This window comes from Equus przewalskii, chromosome 11, assembly GCF_037783145.1.
Source record: "Equus przewalskii isolate Varuska chromosome 11, EquPr2, whole genome shotgun sequence".
NCBI classification, from domain to species: domain Eukaryota; kingdom Metazoa; phylum Chordata; class Mammalia; order Perissodactyla; family Equidae; genus Equus; species Equus przewalskii.
The window spans coordinates 31,618,097-31,637,477 of record NC_091841.1 but is presented as its reverse complement, the minus strand read 5'-3'; the positions used below and the strand labels follow the sequence as shown (position 1 = coordinate 31,637,477).

At 63.1% G+C, this 19,381-nt stretch overlaps 2 protein-coding genes across 9 annotated transcripts in view; one reads left to right on the top strand and one right to left on the bottom strand.

Annotated features, from left to right (window-relative positions):
• The first annotated feature begins 1,520 nt into the window (after positions 1-1,520).
• PRR33 (proline rich 33) lies at positions 1,521-8,216 on the top strand. Of its 2 annotated transcripts, none has more exons than XM_008508709.2 (2): positions 1,521-1,694; positions 5,551-8,216. In XM_008508709.2, exon 2 carries the CDS (start codon positions 5,560-5,562, stop codon positions 7,003-7,005), a length of 1,446 nt encoding a protein of 481 aa, XP_008506931.2. In that variant the 5' UTR covers positions 1,521-1,694; positions 5,551-5,559; the 3' UTR covers positions 7,006-8,216. The 2 variants fall into 2 exon arrangements, with proteins under 2 accessions (XP_008506931.2, XP_008506930.2); XM_008508708.2 differs by lacking the exon at positions 1,521-1,694 and adding an exon at positions 4,479-4,714.
• Positions 4,035-19,381, bottom strand: part of LSP1 (lymphocyte specific protein 1) — a 48,112-nt gene continuing 32,765 nt past the window's right edge. For 4 of the 7 annotated variants that reach the window (XM_070564407.1, XM_070564406.1, XM_070564408.1 and 1 more), the window contains 10 exons: positions 15,895-16,032; positions 13,767-13,934; positions 11,885-12,056; positions 11,418-11,510; positions 11,133-11,176; positions 10,880-10,961; positions 9,384-9,518; positions 8,997-9,074; positions 8,741-8,843; positions 4,035-4,479 (listed from right to left, as the gene is read on the bottom strand). In XM_070564407.1, coding sequence (XP_070420508.1) covers positions 8,754-8,843; positions 8,997-9,074; positions 9,384-9,518; positions 10,880-10,961; positions 11,133-11,176; positions 11,418-11,510; positions 11,885-12,056; positions 13,767-13,934; positions 15,895-16,032 — 1,000 coding nt within the window. In that variant the 3' untranslated portion in view covers positions 4,035-4,479; positions 8,741-8,753. Of the gene's footprint in view, positions 4,480-8,740; positions 8,844-8,996; positions 9,075-9,383; positions 9,519-10,879; positions 10,962-11,132; positions 11,177-11,417; positions 11,511-11,884; positions 12,057-13,766; positions 13,935-15,894; positions 16,033-16,238; positions 16,364-17,082; positions 17,192-19,381 lie in introns of those variants that run through there. The other 3 variants (XM_070564410.1, XM_070564409.1, XM_070564404.1) reach the window with 2 other exon arrangements.

Here is a 19,381-nt window from a genome sequence, read left to right as displayed (position 1 = left end):
GCATTCCACGTCACCCAGGCCTGCGCTGCCTGGAGTGGGCTGAGGTCCTGTGAGCCCCATGGAATGGAGGGCTCGGTGAGTCCTTGACCACTCCCCCATCACATCAGAGCCCCATTTAAGGGCCAGACCCGGTTCTCCGGGTGGATGCCACTGGGGCTTGCAGAACAAATAGGAAGGGAAATCTCCAGTCCGATGGCTAGGGGGCTGGCACCTCCCCCAGGGACTGGTGCCTCCTAAGGCCAGGGTCCCTGCTGTCAGCCCAGCAGCTACCCATTTGGGGGTTCAGACCCTGCAGACCTCTCTCTCCCTACCCCTGGGCTCAGCGTGCCACTCACAGTGGCCTCTGCCGTGTGCCCGGGAGCCCAGCTTTTGTTTCCTTGGAACTCCAGGTGGCACCATCCAACAGGCAGACATTTCACCAGGGCCTGCATGGTCCCCATGCTCGCCAGTGAGGCCATGAGCTCCGATGGCCCTGCCTCTTGGATTAGGGAAACCGTGGCACCGGGTGGGTCGAGAACAGCCTGCAGGTTCAGGACAAGGGGTCTGCTGAGCTCGGATGGTGGGGTCTGTGCAACAGCCTGATTCAGGACAACAGCTGTTGGGCTGGTGCCCAGGATGGGGCAAGGTCCCTGCCCTCCAGGGGCTTAGAGTCAAGGGTGTCAGGATGGCTGGCAGGAGGCTCCCCCAGCCCCAGCTCCACCCCGGCTCTGTGCCTGCTCCGGGTCCTCAGGAGCTTCTGGAGGCTTCCATTGGTATCTCATCCAATCCCTACAAGTTGGAAATAAGGCCACAGGGACCCGAGATAGGCAGGGGCATGCCCACAGTCACACCGCAAGGGGAAGCAGGACCCCAGGCTGCGGCTTGCAGGACCGAGCCCCTCCCTTGCCTACCTCCCCAGAGCTCCTGGCTGTGGGCAGCCCCTGGAGGCCAGAGCTGCTGGGGAGATTCCTTCCCTGCTGGTCAGAACTCTGAATTTCTCTGGCCCAGTGCCTTCCCTTCCATCTGTCTAGGTCCTCGGATGGGTAAGGGTCTGCAGGCCACACGCACCCGTATGCTTTACTGGCTCTGAACAGCATTCTCCCCAGTGGGGTCATCTGTAGAGCTACTTCCGAAAAACGATCCTGAGCGGCTCTAGGGGGGCCACCTGGCCCATCACCTCCCCCATGGTGGGTACTGATGTCCCTTCTCAGGCTGGTTCCTCTCACTCTGGCTCTGGTAAGAGACCTGAGGACAACCACCCTGCCCCGACCCCGCACAGACATAGATGCAGGTACCCATGTGGGGACAGGAGCCTTTGGCCCTGTCTGCAGGCCTGCTGGAGCTTGCCTTGGGAAGCCCCATGCTCATCAGTCCTGTTCTGACTGTGGACGCCCTCCCTCAGGGAGCTGCTGGCTGCTCGTCGCCCACGCCCGGGGTGTTCTTAGGGGCTGTGCCTGCAGGTGGCACGGCCCCTGCAGTGGCCCTGCTTGGCCAGCAGAGGAGGGTGCCTGCCCGCTCAGCAGCCTTGGCCTCTGGCAGGTGCACTCCTGCGAGCAGACTGAGCCAGACAGCGGGCGCTGAGGTCAGAGGGACTGGGCAGGTTTTATTTTGGGTATCGGCGACCTCCCCCTCAGGTCGCCAGGCCCGTGCTGCGGCCGGACGGCATTGAGCGGGCACTGCTGGACAGGCCACCGGCTGCCGAGGGCCTGTGGCAGGTAATCCACACTCGCCAGGCTGGGCCGGGAGGAGAGGGGTCAGGGCAGGGGCTCCCCTGGGGGTTGGAGGGGGCCTGGAGATCTGGGGTGGAGGCAAGGGATGGGGTGTGCGGTGGGAGACTGAGCTCATCCCCAGTAAGAGTTTGAGAACTGACTGTGCAGGGCCTCGGCCAGGGGCCCACGGCAGGGGGTGGGCTTCAGAAGTTGGCAAAGCTGAGCAGAGCTGGGGAGCAGGGAGGAGGCAGTGAGAGGGAGCCCCCCCACCCAGCGTCTTGGCTCCAGCTCTCTCAGGGGTGGTGGGGGAGGGCAGGGGTCTCTTGATCTGGGTTCTGGCCCCAGTGTGCGTGGTTGGGGGTGGTGGGGCCCAAGGGACCTTGAACATCTTCTAGGAGCCCTGAGCTGACCTGGGCGTCCATGCTGGTTCCAGCCTGAGCTCCCAGTCGGCCCAGCTTCTCAGGCTTGGGCTCTGCCAGGCCCGAGATAGAAGCTGCTGACACAGCGCTTGGGGGATGAGCCTTTCCCAGCCCCCATGGCTGCCGCCCCACACGCCTGGGGTGCTTCTGCGTGATCTATAGTCACCGGTTTGCTCTGTCTCCTGTGTGCGGGGCTGGCATTCAGTACCCAGGGCAGGGTAACAAGGGGGTGTCAGATGGGGCCTCTCAGGCAGGCAGGACAGATGGCAGAGGGACAATGCCTGGGCATCCCCAGCCAGGTACCCCTTGGGTAGGGGCCCCTTTGAGCCTCTCAATCTTGCGGTGGGCAGGCCCTGACCCCCCAGGCGCTGAGAGGCAGGGGCTCGCTATGGCAGTGGGCGTCAGTAATATCCAGAGGAGACAGACCCTGTGTCCTTGTCCCCAAAGCCAGGCCAGGGTGCTGAAGATCCGAGAGGGGCTGGGTCCATCAGGGAAGCATGGCTGGCTGCCTCCTGTTCTGTCCTGCCCCACTGCCTCTTGCCCCTCAATGCTGTCCACTCTGGTCCCAGCTCACTACCCAGCCCTGGACTTTGCAGCTGCTTCTGCCTGCTGCCCTCGGCTAATGTCCCATCTAGCTGGGTGGGAAGGGAGAGAGCACCGTGTCCCCTGGAGGATGTTCCCTAGCTGGCAGAGCACAGCCCCGGACGCTGCCTCAGAGGTGGGCGTGGGTGAGGACAGGTGGCCATGGCTTTGTTGAGTTTTAACACTTCTGAGCTGTCCACACTTACTCTGTCCTGTGGGAGACAGGCAGATTTGACCATGAAGACTTCAGAAAATGGAGGCTCCGAGTAGAGCCGGGCCTAGAATGCCAAGGGTCCAGGGGGCCTGCTCTTCAAAGGCTCCCCAGGCACTGAGGGCAGCAGTGCTCAATGTCAGACCTGAGGGCAGGAGCAGGGAGTGGGGGAGGGCTCGGGAGGATGGCCCGGCTCTGTCTCCCGCTTCACACTCCGTCCATTCACCCACCCATTCATTTTCATACATCCGTCCTCAAATTACTACTTTCCTCCCTCCCTCCCATCATCCATCCATCCATGCATCCATCTACCCACTCACGTATCCACCCACCCATCCAACCATCTACCCACTGTCTTGTGCAGCACGCGTTTATCTGACCGCCTCTACTTCTCTTCTCCTGTCTCCTCTCTGTACAACTGTGTTTCTGCACATCTATCTCGCATCGCTTCTGTAGATCCACCCATCCACCCATACATCCATTCTTTATCTATCCATCCCTCAATGACTCATTCGCTTGTCTGTGTATACATCAGTCCATCCACCTGCCCAACCATCCATCAGTTCATACATCCACCCGTTCCCTCCCTCCCTCTATCCATTCATCATCCCCCCGTCTGTCATTCATCCATCCATCCCTCCATCCATCATCCACCCATCCACCCATCCACCCATTCTTTGTCTATCCATCCATCCATCCATCCATCCATCCATCCTTCACTCATCTGTCTACCCACTAAATGTTCACTCAGCACCTCCTGGGTGCTGGGATGGGGGATGACACCAAGGTGGGTCTTGTTCTCAGGGGATGCACAGTCTAGGGGTACAGACCAGAAGTGCACAGTGGTTTGGGTGCTGTAAAGTTTTTATCAGGCCAGTCAAGGGAGGAAGCATCCTAGATGTCCTAGAAGAGGAGGATTGGACCCCACACAATGTGTATGCCCCAACTTAGGCCACTACACCTCAGACCCCAGAGTCTGACGCTGCAGAAGCCCATGGGACAGAACACAGAGTGTCCAGATCCGGAGCCAGAGGCCTGGGTCCCACCACTGTATGAGGGGGATGGCCTTTCCAACCTGGCTGGCCTGGCTCCCATGTCCCTCCCCCAGTTAGTGAGCACCAGAGAGTCAGCACATGGGGACACACGAGGAGCTTTATTGCACAAAATGGATTGGTCTGCAAGCAGGGGGCAGAGAAGGATGTAGGGCCTAAGCATCCAGCTCAGGTGTCACTGGCTCTTGACCATGAGGTCCCCCACAGATGCCCTCTCTCTGCACAGGCTGCACCTTCCTTGGGAGTTCTTGGCTTCTCTGGGGGAGGGGGTCCCTTTAGCCAGCTGCCAGCCTGAGCTTATAAGAGGCAGAGCCAGGCTGGGGGGGGGCATGGTCAGACAGTGGGAGGGGAGAGAAGGTGGAGGGTCCAGGAGCAAAGAGGTTGTGGTGGTGGCGGGTGTTGGAGGGGCGTGGGCAGGCCAAGCAGGTGATGGAAGCAGCTTCTTCGGCAGGCCAGGGTGGGCATCCGGCTGGACTCTCCCCTGGGAGCACGGAGGGAGCTCAGCCTGCACTGCAGCGGCAGGAAAGCTGAAACACAGGCACGGTGGGGAGTGTGACGCTGCAGTGCCAGGAAGGCCACAGCCCTGCTGCCCTCCACACCCCCTCCCACCACCGGGAGCAGCCTCCACCCTCCAGCAGCCGGAACCCTGTGTCGGCCTCCACCTGGGAAGCCTGCTAAACGACCTGAGCTCTGCTTGGGACCCTAGGTGGAGGGAGTGCCGTCCATCACCTGTTTGCCTGCTAGCCTGGCAGGCCCCCGCAGGTAGATCTGTGGTTTCTGGACCCCCAGAGGTGGGCAGCACCTGAGTGTGAGCCCCCAGCAGATCTCTTGGCCCCTCCCTAGGCAGAACTGCTCCTGCCTGACAGAGCTGGCCCCAGGGGCAGCAGCCCCCAGGCCTGCCTCCTCCCCTAAACCGGCTGGCCTCTGGCTTGGCCCAGACGCCATTTGTCAACGTCCTTGCAAGCACGTGGCGCCCAGAAACCAGGGCGGGTGGCTTGGCTGGGACCACCCCAGCCGAGATGTCTGTGGGAACATCCCATTTAGCATAGGTCAGCAAAAATTGCTCCCACCTCCCGGCAAATCTACCTCTGATGATGCGGCCTCTGCTTCCCTGAGCCTCTGGCCGCCACCCTCACCGCTGGCTTGCAGCGGACGCGCCTGCGGTCAGGCCGGCGACGGCGTGGCGCCCCTCGCCGTTAGCGGGCAGGCGCTCTTCCTGTCCCCGCGGGCGGCCCGCCCAGCACGTGCCTCCCGCTTGGAGCTTGCCTGTGGGTCTCCCAGCCCAGGCTGTGCACGCAGCGGTGCCTGGAGCCAAGTTCCAGCCCTCGTCCATCACCCGCCGAGCCACTCGGGCCCCTGTGGGCTCGTTCCCAAACCAGAGTGAGGTGGGGCCGCCTCACAGAGTTGCTGATGCAGACAGACCTGCCTAGAACGCACCTGGCAGGTGCTGAGTGCTTAGGAAACAGAGCCTCTGATGGTCAGGCTGTGCCCCTCTGGACCTTGGGTCCTCCTGCACAACAGGGGGACCATGTGCCCCCACAGGGAGGGGGAAGGGAAGTGAGGAGGGCTGACCTGATGGCTGCCCCTCTCCACCCCAGGGTGCAGCGATGCTCATCTCAGCTGCCTCCATGGCCCCTGAGGCTGTTGGCCCATGCCCCCAAGGCCCCCCTGGACCCCCACCGCCCCTCCTGCCCAAGCCGGGGAAGGACAACCTGCGTCTGCAGAAACTTCTGAGGAAGGCAGCCCGGAAGAAGATGACTGGGGGCGGGCCCCCTGCCCCGCTGGGGGCTTTCCGCATCTCCCTGTCCCCTGTGAGTGAGGCCAGCCACGACCAGGAGACCACAGCCCCGCAATCTGCCGAGGCCCCGCGCCCTGCCGAAGCCTGGCGCCCTGTCGAGGCCCCACGCCCTGCCGAGGCCCCACGCTCTGCCGAGGAGGCCCCACGCCCTGCTGAGGCCCCGCGCGTGGTGGCTGCACTACCCCGCACCCCCCACACCCCCGTCATCCACCACGTGGTGTCCCCCCTTCAGAAATCCACATTCTCCTTCAGCCTCACCCAGCGCAGGAGCCTGGCCACTCACTTCAAGGCCACGAGTCCCCAGCTGGTAACTCCGGCCCCAGAACCCACGCGGTCCCCCAGTGGCTTCGCCCAAGTCTTGGCTCCTGCAGTGGGGGCTACCCACGTCAGCCAGGTGCACATTCGGCTGACGCCGTCCCCACAGGCTGGGATCTCTGAGCACCCCCAGACAGCCCTGGATGGGGGGCCTGGGAGCCAGGACCAAGACACAACATTGTGCCTTCCTGGGGCCCAGCCCGTGATCCCAGTAGCCCATATCCGCCCACTGCCCACTGGGGCCCAGACTGCCAGTCCCTGGCCTGAGATGTCCCCGGTGCCCAGGCCACCCCCTGGCTTCCAGGCCTCAGTGCCCAGAGAAGTCAGCACCCGGGTTGTGGTGCCCATAGCCCCCACCTACCACTCTCCAGGACTCTCGCCTTACAGGCCAGCCTCTGTGGCCCCTGATGCTGAGTGCACGGAGGAGCCCCCAACGACTGGCCCTACTGCAGTGCCTGAGCAGGTCTCCAGCCCCCACCGGGCCTCGTCCCCGACTCCACCATCAGGTCCCCACCCGTGCCCTGTCCCCAAAGTCGCACCCAAGCCTCAGCTCAGCGGCTGGATACGCCTCAAGAAGCAGCTGATGGAGGAGCCCCCATTCCCGGGGCCGGAGCCGGGCCCAGAGCGTGCGGAGCAGGAGGTGACCGTCCCCGCCAGCCCAGCACCCCGGCCTCCTGTCTCCCGGGCCTCCAGGATGTGGGATGCAGTGCTGTACCGCATGTCGGTGGCCGAGTCCCGTGGCAGCCCGGCAGGGCCCAGGGACGGGGCGTGCACCCTGGCCGGCCTCAGCCGCCTACCCTTCCTCTGTCGGCCTCGCTTCAATGCCCGGAAGCTGCAGGAGGTGGCCACCAGGCCCCCTCCCAAGAGCCACCCTGTCCTGGAGTTGAGCCCCCAGCCCAGGAACTTCAACAGGACGGCGGCAGGCTGGAGGCTGCAGTGAATGGCTGGGGCAGCCCCAGGGCCCAGGACCATGGGGGTGAATACAAGAGGGACTGACGGTCTAGCTGGGAAGCTGTGGCCACTGAAGAGGGCACCAGGGCCAGATGGGGGCTGAGGGAACCTGGGGGTGCTGGGGTGCCAGGAGGGGCAGGTTGGCTGGATGGGGGCGTGAAGGTCCGTGATGGGAGGTGGGATGAGGCTGGGAGCAGGTGGGGTTGAGGAGGAGGCGTGCCTCGGTGGTGTGGAGGGGTCTGCAGGCGGTAGAGTGTGGGGGCTTTCGGGGTGAAGCCTCTGGTGAGATGGGAAGCACCTAAGTCTGTATGAGGCAGGGGGTTGGGTTGACTTGCAGGGCTGGGCCGGCCTGAGTCTCGCACGGGGCGGAGGGCAAGGAGGTACAGGGAGGCGGCAGCAGCCCGCAGTCTGCACGGAGCACCTGCCCGGGTCTCTGGGGAAGCCTGGAGCCCCCGAGGGCTGCAGGTGGTGAGCAGGGAGGGCTGGACTCAGCCCAAGGGTGCTCTGCTCAGTGAACTCAGAGGCTGGACAGGACGGGGGGATTCTGGGGCCGGGCTTTGCGGTCCCCCTCCCTTCTACCGTGAGAGATTCTGGGGATGGGTTTACAATTGCTCTGTGGAGCCAGAGGGGTCAGGGTGATCCAGTCACCCGCACTGTTAGCTGCATCCCGATGATAGAGCCCTGACAGATGTGGGGAGCTGAGCCCCAGGCTCGGTGGAAGCCGGCCCTGCACCCCTGTCCCTTTAGCTGCCCATCTCTGCTTCCCCACCTGGGGCCAGAGCTTGAGGGGTGCTCGCTGCTGGGAGAGAGAGGGGCAGGGCCTCAGCATCAGTCAGGACCGGGCTTCAATGGCTGGATGGGGCCTATCCTCAGACCTGGGGCTCGGAGAACAGCCCAGCAGAGTGGTTGAGGAGGGGCTACAGCCCAGCTAGGGGCGGTGAATGGGACCTCAGGCCTCATGCTGCTTTGGGGGCCGCTAGGCTGCAATGAGCTGGGGTCTGACTCAGGGCAAGTGCCAAGGCTCTGATGGGGGCCGGTTGCAATGGGAGAGGATCCGGAAGGACCTGGGGAAAACTCTAGCCCCAGCTCCTGGGAGCTGGACTCAGGAGGGGGAACAGCAGTCGGTAGGGGCCAGGATGTCACGGGTGCTATAAATGGATCCTGGGACCCAGGCCACTAATAAAAGTGTGTCTAACCATAGCAGCAGGTCATCCTTCTGACTCTTTGCCAGGTGATGGGAGGGCGGTAGAAAGTGAAGCGGTCCCCCCAGGGGCAGGAGGGTAAGACCAAGGTTCTAGTCCCTTTCAGACCCTCAGTTTACCACCAGGCGGGGACCCCAGCTCCTGGGGCTCCATCCCGTCCACTTCTTCCAACATAAGCCCTGCAGGGGCCATGACGACCTCACTGCCTAATGAGCCCAGTCGGGACATTGTGGCCCCCACAGAGGGAGGTTTGAGCTTCCCCATGGAGAATGGCTGAGCAGGGTGCAGCCGGGAAAGTGACCAAATGTTCGCGTCCTGTGTAAGATGGGGGTGACGGGCGAGAGTCTGCAGGGGGCTGGGAGGCCCAGTGGGGTCTGGGTTCTGGCTGACTCTGGGGCTGGGCATTTGGCCCTCGGAGGCTGCCCTGACAGCTGGTGACACGGACAAGCAGGCCTGCCACATTCCCAGAACAGCACATTTCATGCACAGCAAATCATGCTCCGGCCGCTGCCCTGGACTCACCAAGAAGGGCGGCCTAGGGTGCCGAGCCTTCGTCTACGAGCACCTTCTCATATTTCCCGTGTCCGGTGGCCACAAACTTGTACCTCTTCCCAGACGGGGTGCTCTGTTGGGGAAGGAGACCGAGAGCAAAGGTGAGAGCCGCAGTAGGGAGATGGCGCTGCCTCTGGGAAGCCCTCCCAGATGCACTGAAGACAAGCCCCTCTTGGCTCTCACCTGACGGACCCTCCCTCCCCTCATCAGCCTATTTAGACCCTACCTTAACTGTCGACGACGTCTTGGAGCCACCTGTCTGCTCCCAGAGGCTTTTCTTGCTCATGTCTCCAGCTACAATATCCTGGGGGAAGAAGGAAGGACACATCACAGGTACAGACCCCTGACCGGGCTCTCAGAGGCCTGGGCCCTTCTCTCCTGCCTGGTCAGGGGCCCAAGGCCTGCCCACCCGCCTCCTTGTGGGACAGCCCAGGGGAAGAGGCAGGAAAGGAAGGTGGCCCTGTCCACCTTCACTTACCCAACCAGCCTTCTGCACACAGCTTTCCACCCCTGGGCAGCCTGGCGACCCCAGCTCCCTCAGATGCCCCACTGCTGTCTGCTCAGACTTCAGCCTTGATGGTCTCCCCCTTCCTTACTGAGGAGGGGGTCCTACCTTGCAGGAGGGGGCCTTGGCGGCGGACTGAGCCTGCACCTCTCCCGTCTCCCACCGGCTCTTAGTACTCGCCACGGCCATACTGGGCAGCTCAATGGAGGGCTGGCGGGCTAGCTTGGGGGTCCGGCCAGCAGTCTGCAGAGGAGATAGAGCCCAGAACTGCTTTAGTGAACGGCCACATGGGCCATGTCAGAGAGGCGTGGTGAGACCCTCCAGCGCACGGGCAACATCCTCTGTATCTTCACATTTCCCTGGGAGTGCTGTCACAATGCAGGGCCCAAGCAAGGCACTCTGAAAAGATGCGCATTTCCCCGTTTGGTGTACTCGTGAAATCCCCTTGTTCTGGAGAGCACAGGTGATATGATGGGATACAAGACAGATGTGGGGCTATCCTCATGCTACCTATGGCATTAGGGCTGGAGGAGCATGGGTTGCACCGAAGGGAGTTGGTTGGATGGAAGAGTGATGGTTGTACGGAAGGGTATTGGTTAGATGGAAGGGTGTTGGTTGTATGGTGGGGAGTTGGTTGAATGGAGGGGCATTGGTTGTATGGAGGGGTATTGGTTGTATGGAGGATCATTGGTTGAATAGAATAGTGTTGGTTAAATGGAGGGGTGTTGATTAGATGGAGGGGAGTTGGTTGAATGGAAGAGTCTTGGTTGGAAGGAGAGACATTGGTTGGGTGGAGAAGCATTGGTTGGATAGAGGGGTGTTGGATGGAGGGACATTGATTGGATAGAGTGGTGTTTGTTGAATGGAGTGGTATTGGATGGATAAATGGACACTGGTTGGATGGAGGGCTGTTGGGGGGATTGAGGGGTGTTGGCTGGATGCAGGGACATTGGTTGGATGGAAGAATGTTTGTTGGATGGAGGGATATTGGCTGCAGGGAGGGATATTGGCTGCATGGAGGTTGTTTGTTGGATAGAGTAGTGTTGGTTGGATGAAGAAAGGTTGGTTGGATGGAAGAGGATTGGTTATATGAAAGAGTGTTGGTTGAATGGAGGGACATTGGTTGGATGAAGTGGTGTTGGCTGGGTGGAGGGGTGTTGATTGGATGGTGGTGTGTTGGTTGGATGGAGGGGTATTTGTTGAATGGAGGAGTGTTGGTTGAATGGAGGAGTGTTGGTTGAATGGAAGGACATTGTTTGGATGGAGTGGTGGTGGTTGAATGGAAGGGTGATGGTTGGATAGAGGAGTGTTGGTTGGATAGAGAGGTGTTGGTTGGATGGAATGGTGTTGATTGGATGGCAGGACATTGGTTGGGTGGAGGGACATTGGTTGGATGGAATGGTATTGGTTGGATAGAGTGGTGCTGATTGGACGATGGAGTGATGGTTGGATGGAGCAATATGAATTAGATGGAGGAGTATCAGTTGGATCGAAGAGTGTAGGTTGGATGAGGCGTTGGTTAGATGGAGGGACGTTGGTTGGATAGAGAAATGGGTGCATGAATGGAGGAGGGATCCAGTAGAAGAGGAGGAGTCTGATCATACCTCGATGGCCTGGGTGTACTGCTCCAGCCGCTCATCAATCTTGGAGATGGGCAGGGCTGGCTGGGACTTCTTCACACTGTTACTGAAGGACAGGAGAAGGGTCATGACTCATGCCCCCTCACTCAGCTTCTATATCCCACTCTGAGGCCCTGCCAGAGTTCTCTCAGGCCCCCGGATCTCAGCCCCTGGGCCCCTCTCTTTCAACCCCTCTTGGAGAACCCAATGTCCCAGGCTGGAAAGCAGTCAGACATACCTCTTCTTGATGGAGCGGTTCAGGGACTCGGTTCTGTCACTGAGCTGTGGAAGGTGGGCAGAGCCGTGAGGCTTCAGAGCCAGAGCAAGGCCCGCTCTCTATCCCCAAGCCACTCCCATCCACCAATCCAACCACCCATTGGTTTCTTTCTCAAAGATTTGCTGAGAGCAGGGCAGAGGGGATAGCGGAGAGCAGGAGCGGACGTGTGGCTGCCTCTCCGGGGCTGTCATTTGCCCAGGAGTCTGGGAGAGAGGAAAAGGAGGCAGGCTTGGGGGCTTGACCTACTTTGATGCTGGGGCTCAGGGGAGGTGAGCCCTGTTCGGTCGTCTCCTCCAGGACCAAGGGGCTGGGTGCCCTGGGCTGCTGACATTTCTGGTGCTGGGAACAGAATATGAGGTTATGGGACTGGATGACCACCACCTGCTTTGCATCTCTCTTGCCCTCTGCCCTGCCCCCGCCCCACCCCCGGGAGCTCCTTCCCCTCCCTGGGCCTCAGGTCCTCTCCGGCCCTGACATGCTCAAGTTCTGGAATTGTCAGCAACAGGGACTGATGAGTCCAGGGAGTTGTCACCCATCACTCAGGGTCACCAAGCCCCACCATCCTCTGAATGTGGGAGCTACAAAGTCTACGGGTAGAGGGAGCTGGCTCCCTCTGGGCTGGTCCCATGAGGCTCAGAGAGCATGCAGGCAGCAGAGACAGACCCAGCCCAGGGGTCGGAGTGTGCCCTGACCCCAAGGGGAGCCCCTGTCACCTGCTCCTCTGCCTCCTCAGCCTCTGCCAGGCCCTGGCTGGTCCCCTCTGGGCCTCTGGGCTCTGTCTCGTCCTGGGGCTCTGACCCATGGCTCAGACGCAACTCCTCCAGGCTGACCCCAGCTGGGCTCAGCTTGTCACCATCCTCGTTCCCGGGACCATGCTGGTGGGGCCTGCAGGCAGGAAGAGGGAGGCAATCAGATTGAATGCTATCTGATTGCTTGGTTCAAGTCCCTTCCCGTTTCCAAACCTCAGTTTCCCCATCTGTAAGAGGGGGGTGGTCACACCAGTTGAGTGGCAAGGAAGCCCGAGACCCCAGCTTGTTTGGGGAAATGGGCCTAAGGACCTCAGAGCCGGCCCTCTGTCCCTGGGCCCCCTTGGAGAACAGTGCCCGCTGCTCCATCGCTGCTGGGCAGGCCTCTCTTGACTGAAGGGCACCCTCCCGCTGAGGGTAGACCCTGTCCCCAGGCTCTCTGCACGAGCCCCAGCCTCGTGTCCTGCTTGTCCCTGTCCTCTGTGGGCAGCCTGCTCCTGCCCTGCTCTGCGTGGGGGCAAGTGGGAGTGAGGTGGGGTCTGTTGGGGAGGTTTGGGGGCTGGTCAGCTGGAGGACAGGCAAGGGCAGGGTCACAGCTAGGACCACATCTCCCAGGAGAGGGGCTGACCGCGGTGGCACTGGGGAGGGGAGGCCAGCCTGCTGGCAGCTGCGTGGCTCTGCATTTGAGTGGGACCGAACCTGGAGAAGAGGATGGGAAATTCTCGCATTTTCCATGATTTCAGGCCTCTTGGTGTTTGTGCCAGCCAAGACCCAGACCCACCACCCAAGGTGGGCCGGGGTCTGAGCCAGCGGCAGACACACAGAGGCCCATTCAGCTGCTAGGGTGCGGGCCAGGCAGGTGCGGGGGGCAGGGAGGGGGCCGGCTCTGAGGATCAGTCCGGCAAGATTCAGCCGAAGAGCGTAAGTGCCCCCTGCTGTTGGACAGTGGGGCCTGCAGCCGGCTGAGGAGGAAGGAGCAGCGGCCGGTGGGGCTGAGCCCACCCATGTCAACCCCAGCCCCAGCTCAGAAATGCAGACTGTGCCCTGACTCCCAAAGGCAGATGGGGAAACTGAGGCTCGGAGAGGGTAGTTAGTGGGCAGAGGGCTAAGCCAGGACCAGGCCCCAGCTAGGCAGCTGGCTCCTGGGGTGTGGGAGCCTGCTTGTGGGATGGAAAAGCGATGGTTAAACAAGAGGAGGGGTCTGAGTGAGAGCTCAATGCTGCTTCGGGGTCTCGAAGGGGCTGAGAAGTGGCCCAGAGAGGGGAGAGACTCAAGTCTGGTGACAATTGAGGCAAAGAGCTCCTGAGCAGAGCGAGAACCCTGACTACAGTGGGCCCTGGGACACAGCCTGCAGGGTCCTGAGAGCAGCTCAGACCCCTGACTTGGGGTGGGTGAGGCTCTGGGAGCAGCCCCCCATCCCTGGGCCCCCCGGGTGCTTTGGCTCCCACCCCACCCGGGTTCAGACCGGCAAACACGTCTGCACATCTGGAAAGCTTGTCCCCCCAAGGCCGGCTCGAAGGCCGCACATCTGGAAATACCTGCTCCCCTCCGTGGGAATGGAGATCAGCCAGCCCCGAGGGAGGAAGGGAGGGCGGGTGGCGGGGGCGCAGAGCCTCCATTACGTAAGTGGGCTGCAGATGTGTGCTGATGTGGCAACACCCCGGCCTGAGGCCACAGCTGGGCTGGATGGGGCCCAGGGGCCCAGGGGAGCCCAGGAATGAGATTTCCTCCCCGCCCTCCCACAGCCCCTTCCCCGACCGCCATGCCGTCTTGCCCTCTTCCTCTCTTCTCCCCTCTCACAGCCACGGGGACATTTGGAGGGGCTGGCTGGGAAGGGGACCCCACTTGCCTGTCCTCCTCCTGCTCCCCCTCCGGACTCTCAGCCCGAGGGGGCGCCCCGCCATCCACAGGCTCCCCAGCTCCGGAGTGCTGCTGCCGCTGCTCCGGCTTCTGCGACCAATCACCGAAACCCTCATCCTCATCCAGTTCGGGGGCCTCGGAGGGCTTCAGGCTGAGGCTGGAAGAGCAGCTCAGGGGGCTCAGGACTGGGCACCCCCGCACCTCCTCCCCTCTCAGACCCTGGGCTTCAAGTGGCAGCACCCCATGGCTGGGCTGAGTCTCCCCATTGTCAGAGAATCCTTGAGGACAGCACTATGTCCCTCCATGGCCTGGAGGAGCCTGAGGCCAAGGTTGTGTCTCACACCATTAAGCCAGGGCTCCCCTGTCAGTCTAGGGCTCCCCGAGAGCCGGACTGTGCCTCCCCCGTCAGTCTAGGGCTCCCCGAGAGCCGGACTGTGCCTCCCCCGTCAGTCTAGGGCTCCCCGAGAGCCGGGCTGTGCCTCCCCCGTCAGTCTAGGGCTCCCCGAGAGCCGGGCTGTGCCTCCCCCGTCAGTCTAGGGCTCCCCGAGAGCTGGGCTGTGCCTCCCCCGTCAGTCTAGGGCTCCCCGAGAGTTGGGCTGTGCCTCCCCCATCAGTCTAGGGCTCCCCAAGAGCTGGGCTGTGCCTCCCCCGTCAGTCTACGGCTCTCTGAGAGTTGGGCTGTGCCTCCCCCATCAGTCTAGGGCTCCTCGAGAGCTGGACTGTGCCTCCCCCGTCAGTCTAGGGCTCCCCGAGAGCCAGGCTGTGCCTCCCCCGTCAGTCTAGGGCTCTCTGAGAGTTGGACTGTGCCTCTCCCGTCAGTCTAGGGCTCCCCGAGAGCCGGGCTGTGCCTCCCCCGTCAGTCTAGGGCTCTCTGAGAGCTGGGCTGTGCCTCCCCCGTCAGTCTAGGGCTCCCCGAGAGCCGGGCTGTGCCTCCCCCGTCAGTCTAGGGCTCCCCGAGAGCCGGGCTGTGCCTCCCCCGTCAGTCTAGGGCTCCCCGAGAGCTGGGCTGTGCCTCCCCCGTCAGTCTAGGGCTCCCCGAGAGTTGGGCTGTGCCTCCCCCATCAGTCTAGGGCTCCCCAAGAGCTGGGCTGTGCCTCCCCCGTCAGTCTACGGCTCTCTGAGAGTTGGGCTGTGCCTCCCCCATCAGTCTAGGGCTCCTCGAGAGCTGGACTGTGCCTCCCCCGTCAGTCTAGGGCTCCCCGAGAGCCAGGCTGTGCCTCCCCCGTCAGTCTAGGGCTCTCTGAGAGTTGGACTGTGCCTCTCCCGTCAGTCTAGGTCTCCCCGAGAGCTGGGCTGTGCCTCCTCCGTCAGTCTAGGGCTCCTCGAGAGCCGGGCTGTGCCTCCCTCATCAGTCTAGGGCTCCCTGAGAGCTGAACTGTGCCTCCGCCATCAGCCTGGAGTCCCTGTGTGTGGGTGACAGCTCTCTCTGCTCTCCCAGCTGGGCCCCCAGGGCCCTGGCCCGTAGGCTCCTTCCCTGGACGGTAGGGTGAGCCCTGCCTTCTGTCCCCCACTGCAGGCCTGCGACCCTGGCCCCGGTGGGCTCCCCGCCTGCTCCCCAGCCCCTGCCTGGTAGGCCCAGGACCTGGCCTGAGAGGCCACGACCGCTACAGCACCCCACCCCGCCCAGAGCTGCTGACTAGGAGAAAATGCAGCAAGACAGGGCTGGAGGAGGGGGTACGATTGGGAAAACAGCCCAGCCCCTCCGCGGGGCCTCCGTGCAGGAGGAAACGAGCCGGCCCACGGCCCGCCAAGTTGGATGCGGCCTCCCTGAGTCACCGGCAGCGAGGAGCTTGGGCGGGGGGCTTGGAGGCCGGGGCCTCGCAGCTGGGGTCAGAGTCGGTCCAAGCAAGGGCCGGGACCACGCGGGGCAGCCAGGGCCTGAGTCAGCGCCCCCGGGAGGCTCACCGGGAGGGGTGGCCGCACATGTCTCTGGCAGGCTCCACTGGCACCCGCGCTTCGACCCTCACCCTGAGAACCCCTCTGTCTCCTGCCCCTGCTCCAGGGCTGGGCTCCTCCTTGGTGTCATCTGCTCTGGGAACCCCGGCCCAGGGCCCGACCACCAGCTTCCTCCTCTGCCTGGGGGTGCAGGACCAGGCAAGCTGGCTGGAGCTGCTTACAGTTTCTCCTGCTCTGGCTGTTCCGGGGACTGGCCATCTCCGTCCTCGTCCTGGGCCCGCAGCTGCCTGTCCCTCTCTCTCCGGCGCCTCTCCCTCGCGGCCTCTTCTTCATCTTCCACGCTCCACTGAGTGGTGAGCCTGGGGGCCACAGAGACAGTCACGCCACGGTCCGCATCCTGCCTCTCCCATGCAAGCCGGCCTCGAGGGGGCCACGTGGTGAGAAGGCTGAACCAGCCCCTGCCCTCTCTGTGCCTCAGTTTCCCCATCTTTATAGCCGAGGTCACTTGAGATGGTCATGAAGGTGCCCCCGGGTATGGGGTGAAGTCCTGGGGCTGTGTGGGCACCTGGATAGCACGTGCCCCCTGGCAGGAGGCTCCCTGGAGGGGGCTCCCGTGTCCAGACAGGCATGGAGAAAGCCGAGGACGGGATCAGATCCTCCGTTCTCTTCCACCAGTCTGGCTCCCTGGACCTAATCAGAGGCAAGACATAGGCCAGTGCAGCTTTGGCCCCTAGCAGGGAGAAGAGGTCCCTGGATGGGTGGAGAGCTGGCTGTGGCCACGCATCCCACCTGAGTCAAGTGGCTGTAGCTTCGGCCAATCGGGGACTGCCAGGCCGGGCTGGGCTCATGGAGCAGACCCAGCTAGGCAGCCACCTGCCTACCCCAACGACCCCAGCAGCGATGCTCCTTCCTGGTCCCTAAGAACACAGCACATTGGGAGAAGGTGACCCAGCAAGAGGGCCGGGGGCCCAGAGAAGAGGCCGCCTCCAGCCTGGCCCTGACCCCACAAATGGGGCGTCCTGCAGGGTCAGCTCACCCAACGCTGCTGCCCACCCTCTCAGAGCACTCTGTGCAGTTTCTCTGGGTTGTTTCAAAGATGGGGAAACTGAGTCCCACCGCATAGCCATGCCCAGGAGAGCTTCTTCCCACAGCATGCTGACAGCCATGCTTGCTCCGGGTCCCTCCCTCCGAACTGCACAGGTCTGCCTGGGACGGGGGTCCAGAGCCTGTGCACTCTGGCCCTGGCCCAGCAGATCTCGGACCACCACAGGCCTCGTCTGGCCGGCATGGCCCTGCCTCCCCCAGTTCCGCCGGAGCCAGAGAGAGAGAGCCCCCGGTCTCTGCTTCTACGGGGTTCACTGCCCCAAGCCAGGGTCTCAGTTCCTTCCTGCCCGTGTCCGCTGCCTGACCCCGCAGCCCGCTCCTTCTGGGCCTCCGTCCCCTGGCCGGGCTGGGCCGGCCCCGTGGTCTCGGCAGCCCTGCCAGCGCATGATCTAATCTCTCCTAGGCCTCCTCGGAGCCTCTCAGACAAAAGCCAGGCCCCTCCACAGCCCCCGCTGCAGGCCTGCTCCCCCCGCTGCGGCCACATGGAACTCCAGCCACGCAAACCAGACGGCCTGCTCAGACCTCCGCACCCCCAGTCCGCCCACCCCGCTCCTCAGAAGTGCCTTCCACTCCCACCCCCACGGGCCCCAGGGAGCCACTTAATTCCCCACACCTGGCTCCCATCAGGCGGCAGATGAGGCCCAGCCTCCTGCTCCGGGCCGCGGCTGGGGGGCCGTGGGGCCGTGTTTGGTTGGGGAGGTAGAGCTTGGGGTGCTCTCGGGGCTGTACGGACCGGGGGTCTGGGGTCCCTCCCGGCTCGGCACACCAGCAGCCCCTCTAAATGGTGGGTGGGAGCTCAGGGCTGCGTCCTGGGCTGTGGGGTGGAGAGAAGGTGCCCTCTCCTGGGATCCCCCCGCTGCGAGGGGGCCCCTGGAGGGTGAGACTGGCCATTTTGCTGCCCTCGCTCCTGCGTCCAAGCCATACAGGCCCACGGACGTGTTTGCCTTGTGGGGTTTAGGGGGTTTTAGCCAACATGTGGTACATGGGGGTGTGCGTGTGCATTCCTGTGTCTAAGTCTGCAAATGCTGGTAAATGTCCACGGTCATGCATGTGCTCACGGGCCTGAACCTCAGACCCCCTCAGACCTGGTCTCAGGAACTCTCACAGGCCGCTCTCAGACAAAGCAGCCACTCCCGCCCCCCAGACCTCTCCTCCAGGTCCCCGAGACCCTTCACCAGCACAACTGGGTGCAGAGGCCACATGGTGTCTGGTCACCCCACACATAGACATGTGCAATTCCCAGGGTCGGCACATATGGTGCCCTGTCCAGGCCATGACAGCCCCACGCAAGCCTGCACTCAGCTCCTGTCCCAGGCCCCACACAGGAACCCACAGCACATAGCCACGTGGCAGGAACACACATGTGCACACATGCTTTCTCTATGAGCCCCACACTCAGGCCCATGTAGGCACACACCCATGCGCCACACGTGGGCCCGACCACCTACACCATGCACACACACGTGTGCACCCACGGATGTCCATGTACACATGCAGACTCAGACGTGGGAATAGCTGAGGGCAAAACACCGACTCCAGTCCCCCCGGGGGGCCCCAGCACACTGTCACGGTCTCCCTTGCCATCACCCCAACAGCCCGGGCTAGAGGCCAAGTGAGTTTTCTGAAAACATCATACTGAGGGGCTGGCCCCTCCGCCAGTTGCCCCCTGCCATCCACACGTGGCTCCCTCACAGTCAGGGAGCTTGGGGGGTAGAGTGGGGGTGCAGGGGCTCCCAGTGTCTCCCCCAGCCCCTATGCTGGGAGAAGCCGCCAGCCCCTAGCCCCTGACCCAGGGCCCAAGGACAAGGAGCTGGCTCAGCCCCTTCCCTCCTCGCCTCCTCCCTTCCCGCCTGCCCCGGGATGTGAGTAATGCGGCCCCTCCTGGCCCCCTCCCATGACCTCACCCCCTCGCTGATCCACAGCTGGGCTCCGTTCTGGGAACTGAGAGGGGGGCGGCTCTCCTGGGGTGGGGTGGGGGCCTCTGGCCTGGGAAAGGCGCCCCCCCACCCGGCCGGCGGCCCAGACCCCTTGGCACGCTCAGTGGAGCTGTCAGGACGCTGGCGACGGCCGGGCCCGCCCGTGGCCCCTGGCCCAGCCCGCGTGCAGCTGCAAGGGATTTGGTGTTCCTGCGCAAATGCAATTAGGCTATTTCCTGTGTCTGTTCTGGCTCTGTGCACGGCCCAGGCTCAGCCCGAGGGGCTGCTGAGTGGGGCTTCGCCCTTCCTTCCCCGGGGTCAGGCTCTGCTGCGGGGCCTTGCCCCACCCGGGCGCACCAGCGTGCACAGACCCCGTTGAGCCTGCACAGGCTCACGGATCCCTGTTCTGAGTGGGTGGGGGTCCCCGAGTTCAAGGGCTGCCCCTTCTGGCCATGTCCACCCGCTACAGGCCCCCGATTCAAGACGCCAGCCCCTTCCTCTCCTTCCCCCGCAGCCCCCCAGTCCCCACTGAGGGTCCGACGGTGCCAGTCCTGAGCCCAGCCCTGCCAGCTGTCCCATCTCCTTCCTCCCCTGCCCCTTTGGCTGGCTCTGGAAGGGGCATCAGGCCTCGGTCCCGCCTCGATTGTGCCCCCTACAGGCGGCTCGTGGCTCTCCCCTCCTGCCTCTT

Bases quoted from the DNA above. Each gene is read 5' to 3' on its own strand.
- PRR33 (XM_008508709.2), top strand. From the start codon at position 5,560: ATGCTCATCTCAGCTGCCTCCATGGCCCCTGAGGCTGTTGGCCCATGC.